The sequence below is a fragment of the Chrysochloris asiatica genome, unplaced genomic scaffold (genome assembly GCF_000296735.1).
Source record: "Chrysochloris asiatica unplaced genomic scaffold, ChrAsi1.0 scaffold00206, whole genome shotgun sequence".
NCBI lineage: Eukaryota > Metazoa > Chordata > Mammalia > Afrosoricida > Chrysochloridae > Chrysochloris > Chrysochloris asiatica.
Window position 1 is genome coordinate 4953267 of NW_006408724.1, and position 5882 is coordinate 4959148.

Below are 5882 nucleotides of genomic sequence, written 5' to 3' on the forward strand. Positions count from 1 at the left end.
AAGCCTCATCTTTCTCCTGCGGAGCAGCTGGTAGTTTCAAACCGCTGACCTTAAGGTTCGCAGCCCAATTCGTAACCACTACGCTACCAGAGCTCCTGTAGAGAGATTAAATAGTCTGTAGAGAGTTCACCCAACCGAACTAGTTAAATCCCAGAGATAAGAATTTTCTTCATGTTGTTACTGTTGTTAAATATTGTTGAGTTGGTTCCAACCCATAGCAACCCAGTACAGTGTTTCTGAGGAGTGGCTGGTGAGCTTGAACCACTGACTATGCAAGTTCAAATGACTTTGTAGTCTAGGGCATTAACCCACAGAACCAGGTTAATTCACAGTCTCTTCTATTACTGCCTCCCTTGAGTGTAAGGAGAATAATTTATTTTCAATTACTGCCTACTTTATAAAAGTTGAAGGAAATATTAGATTAATTTTTAATGTCTAGTTTGAGAATCTACTCATACTTTAAAATTATGTTTTTCAGTTAAACACCTGAGAGTTTTTAAACATTTCATGGACTACTTCTTTAACATTTATCATTTGGGGACTTAAAGCTATTATTGGACTTTGCATTTTGCCAAGTTTAAAAAACTCTCGGTCATATTGTATTCACTGTTACATTTCATATACTGTGCACATTCTCTGACTCACCAACTTCTTATTTCAAGAGCAACAAATTCTTCCTACCAACACTCAAATGGATAGTTTTGACCAAGGGATTTATGAAGATTTATTGTACATTATTTTGACAGGTTGTTTCTTAGAAGGAAGAGAACGCAGGCTTTAGCTTTCTTGATGTGTCATGTATCTGTGCTGGCTTCTAGTCTCAGCCCTCAAAGAGGCAAGGACTTTTTTTTTTTTATGGATCTTACTCTTGTGCCTCCTAGAAATGAACTTCCTTAGGAAGGAAGATGCCCACTCAGAGACCTGGAGGCTGTAGAACCTTTTGCATAACTCAGAGTTTGAATTTTCGATCTGGATTCAGGACTCAGAACCTGAAAGAGCATGCCCATTTGAAGACCCATGTCTTTTGAGTCATAACTATGTCCTGCCATGGAAAAGTGACCAGAGTACATTGTTGTTGTTGTTAGGTGCCGTTGAGGCTGTTCCAACTCATAACGACCCTATGCACAACAGAAGGAAACACTGCCCAGTCTGCAGCACCCTCACAATTGCTGCTATGCTTGAGCCTACTGCTGCTGCCACTGTGTCAATCCAGTTTGTACACAAGAAAAAGAGAAGAAATGAAAGAAAGAAAAAAAAAGTTAGAAAATATTACTCTTATGAAAGGATGCATTGAAGCCTGCCCCGGTTACACTGATGTCCGAGGTGAACTGGATCAGCATGTACTCTCCAGTAGACCTGATGGGCCCCGGGATTTCTCTGCCACACAGAACTGCTAGTTTCTGAGCCAGGTTACTGTCTCCTAGAACCAAAGAAAAGAAACATCAGGGAGAAAATACAATGTCTGAAGAATCTACTCTACTCCACTGTCATTTGCAACCCAGCCAAAGTGGCTCACCTATGTTTCACAGAGCATGGCAATTCCTAGGAGATAACATGATCCTTAAAAAGAAGGAAACCCCAGGGGTTATGTCATTCTGTCTCCAGCTTGTAATGATACCGCCTACCTTTTTCTTATTCTTGATAAAGACTTCTTTGACAGTTCCCACTATTTTTCTAAAAACAGGCCATCTCTTCTTCCTGGCACTAAAACTCAAAATTAGAGTACATGGGTTTAGGAAATGATCAAGGATCAGTGTATTTGTGAGTGTTAAATAGAATCTCTGTCTTAAAGGAAACTGGTTGTTGAAAGTCAAATATCTAAAAGGGAAAAACAAGTTGCTTGTTCAGGCTCAGCTTCTTTATTAATGCTAGGAGGTCATTCACTAGGAGGTTTGCAACTCTTGCACGACCCTTTCTGCAGTTCTGGAAGGTTTTCTTTTTTGTTATTATTTTGTATTGTTTTGTTGTTAAAAGAACATGTACATGCCCACATATCAATGTACCCACACATGTAGAGGATGAGAAATGAAAGCAAGGGAGATTGTTTCAGCAGACGTGCCCTTCTTGGAAGAATCAAAGGATTGCTGGGGCATGACATGGCTCTTTTGCTGTTTTCTTCTCTTGGTTTTAAGTTACCATCAAACCAGCTACTGTAGCCCAAACCAAAACAGAGCAAAGGTGATTAAAGCAGACTTGTATCCTTTGACTGGGAAAATGCAAGAGTTTTTTCCCCTAAGGCAGAGAACTAATAAATATCAAACATATTAAAAAACAGAAATAGAATATGAGGAAATTTGCCCTTCTACAAAACCAGAAAAATGAATATTTTCAAACACAGGCCACTACTTATAACTCCTGGTGTTGTGCTGTAGGTTAATGTGCTAGACTGAAAACTCGGTTTGAACCACAGGGTCCGCAGTTGAAGCTCACCAGATGCTCCTTGGAAATCCTATACAGTCTCTAGGAGTCAGAACCAACCATATCTCAAATGTTATCCACTCAAGACACATCTTATGCTAATTCTACCTCGTTAACATAACAAAGACAGCCCACTTCCAAATGGGATTGTAACCACAGGCCTGTTGTTGTTCTTGTTAAGTGCCATGGAGTCGGTTCCAACCCACAGCGACCCTGTACAGGGTTTCCGAGGGTGTAAATCTTTATGGGAGTAGAAAGCCTCATCTGTCTCCCGTGGAGCAGCTGGTAGTTTCGAACCGTTAACCTTAAGGTTAGATGCCCGATTCGTACCCACTATGCTACCACAGGCCTAGAGGTTAGAATTTTCAACACATGTTTTGGGAGGACATCATTCACTCCATGGAGTCCTGATGTAGTATTAAGGGATAATGCACTGGACTAAAGGTCTGTTTGAACCATGTCAGTGTTTCAAATTCACCAACTGATCCTTGGAAACCCTTTCCAGGGTCGCTATGGGTCAGAATTAACTTGAGGACACTTAATAAAAACAACAAATTGATCCATAAACAATGGCTGGAACTAAGGGGTGATTTTTCTGTTTCTTTTCTCCATACACATTTGGGGTATTGCTCTGCAGTGAGAAAAGGAAAAGGATAATGCTAATAGGCATCTTGTACAACCTGGGCATCACAATATATTATGTGCTAGAAGGAAGCAAGGCAACAGGAAGAAGCTATCTTTCACAATGATATTTTTCTAAGTGTGGCAGTGGACCAGCAACATCAGTATCACTTGGGGATCAATTAGAAATGCAGATTCTCAGCACCATCAATGACCTGCTAAATTAGGAACTCTGAGTGCTTTAACAGTGCCCCTTGATTTAACAACTCTTTCAACCAGTGGTGAATTTGAAACACTGACTCCTAGAGACTCTGTATAGGATTTCCAAGCAGAGGCTGGTGAGTTTGAACCACCAACCTTGCGGTTAGCAGTCCAGTGTTTATCCTACAGCACTACACTAGGACTCCTTTAGAAATATAAAAGAGATTAAACAAGTGAGAAGAGTAGAGAGATGTGGTAAGAAGATGTCAAGGCACTTGGAGATTTCCAAGGAACCAGGAAACTGAAGCTGAAGAGACCAGGGCCTTTATAGAGAGCTGACAGAGAAAGCCTTGCCCTAGAGCTGACGCTTGTTTGTTAAAGCCACTCATTTGTGGTGTTTCTGTTACTGCGGCACTAGATACCGTTCTATACAGAGATTCAGAGGACTTACTGAATGTACTGGAATTATAAACATTTTTCACATTTGGATCTAACAAACAAGAGTATCCTAGCATGCGATCTCTCCACTATCTGGAAAGTTAAGACTGTATGTCCTGCTTGAGACAAAGGTAATGCTTCCTTTGAGGAACTTTATATTCTTCAGATTTTGAAGCCAATTTTGGCATTCAATGTTTTCAGTGGCCGCAATATCTGTAAAATTCCTTTCAAAATAGATGGAGACAGTAAATTATTTGTATGGTGGTGGTTGAGGTGGTGGTGGTGATGTTCCATGGAGTTGGTTCTAACTCATAGTGACCGTATATAGGGTTTCCGAGGCTGTAAATCTTTACGGGAGCAAAAAGCCTCATCTTTCTCCCATGGAACAGCTGGTAGTTTTGAACTACTGACCTTGATGTTAGCAGCCCGACTTGTAACTACTACACTACCAGAGCTCCTTAAATTTTATGTATAATTATGATTGTTGTTGCGGTTATGTGCTGTGGAGTCGCTTCTGACTCATAGCAACCCTATACAGGAGCAACCCTATAAATCTTTACAGGAGCAGAAAACCTCATCTTTCTCCTGCAGAACTGGTAGTTTTGAACTATGACAGTGAGATTAGCAGCCCCATTCATAACCACTATGCTACCAGAGCTCCTTAAAATTATGATTAAATGTAACTAAATGTGTGTCTGGGTTGAAGTACAGTAGTGTTTTTGTTTTGTATGTTAATTTTCAAAGCTCACCATCTCTTATTACAAGTTGATCATAGTTACATGTCCGATGAGATTCAATGTCCAGGGAAAGGATGTTGAGTTCCACAGTTGAATCAGGAGCCTGGATAAGCCATGTACAGTCAGCCCGATTCTCATAGTTTTCAGGCCACCCTGGGGAGAAAAGAAAGACTGGCGCATCTCCTGTCCTCAGGAACCCACCACAAGCACCTGTAACATGAAAAGTAACACCTTTGAAATAGCTCTTCTGAAAAAGAAATGTTGTACTTACAAGTGACAGCCCTATATGGAAACTAAACAACCAAATTAAAATAACTTCCTTAAAAAAACCCAAGGAATATTTTATTAAACCTACTGATTCAGACAACAGTAATTTCTGTAATATATTTTTTGTGTAAGAAAAGCATATTGTATTCTAGTTTTTCACCATGGTTTTGCCACATAGCCCATTTATTACTGAGTGCCTATTTATTATACAGGGGAGAGCGGTGGCTCCATATGATAAGCACTAGACTGCAAACCACAAGGTAGCAGTTACAGTTCCTTGGAGAAAGATGAGACTTTCTGCTCCTGAAAAGAATTAAAACCTTGGAAACCCTATACAACAGGAGGAACCTTTTTGCTGCCAAAATTTATAACATCATTTGCAGACCACACAAAATTAACAACTTAAAATTTAGCCTGCTATATTTGGTCAAACATTTAATGGGCTTAGCCCTACTGTCATGGCTGGGCTTCTGGTGTTGTAGGATCAGCACTGGACTTTGAACCATAAGGTTGGTAGTTCAAACCCACTGACTGCTCCTTGGAAATGACTCATAGGCTCTGAACAACAATAACAGTGTGATGGCTGGAGTCCTGGTGTGGCACTGTAGGATAAGAACTGGATTGCAAGGTTGGTTTGAGCCACAAGGTTGACTGGTCAAACTCACCAGCCACTCCTTGGAAACCCTATAGGGTCTCTGTGAGTCAGAACTGACTGAAAGACAGTTAACAGTAGCAGCAATGTGATGGCTAGACCTTCAGTTGCCTTGGCAGGGTAAGACAAAAGGATTTTGTGGGCCTTATACAGCCCCCAGGCCAGACATGCCCCATCCCTGCTATGCAGCATCATTATGAGTTGGAATCGACTCGACAACACTTAACAGTGATGAGATTTGTTTCACATGAAGTAAGTTCATTTGTATCATTAGGGAAGAACTATCATGCCTTTATATCTAGGCAATTTTGAATAAAATTTCAATTTGGTAAAATGAAACACACAGTGGCAAGACCTGGGGACTCTTGGGCCCAGAGTCAGTAACATAGCCACAGAGGACTAGAGTGGAGAATGAAGCGACCAGCTAATAAGAAGAGAGGGCATATGCATAAGAACACCCACAATTGCAGATAATACCCACTTGTCCTGGGTTCAATGACTGGATGATCAGAGCTCAACCAGAAGTAAAAAGAAGAGAGGAAAAAAAA

At 40.6% G+C, this 5882-nt stretch overlaps 1 protein-coding gene across 1 annotated transcript in view; it reads right to left on the reverse strand.

Annotated features, from left to right (window-relative positions):
• CUBN (cubilin (intrinsic factor-cobalamin receptor)) overlaps window positions 1-5882 on the reverse strand; it is a 384343-nt gene that overhangs the window by 111280 nt on the left and 267181 nt on the right. The window contains exons 40-41 of the mRNA XM_006872611.1: window positions 4428-4625; window positions 1274-1420 (exon numbers count right to left, since the gene is read on the reverse strand). Coding sequence (XP_006872673.1) covers window positions 1274-1420; window positions 4428-4625 — 345 coding nt within the window. The remainder of the gene's footprint in view (window positions 1-1273; window positions 1421-4427; window positions 4626-5882) is intronic.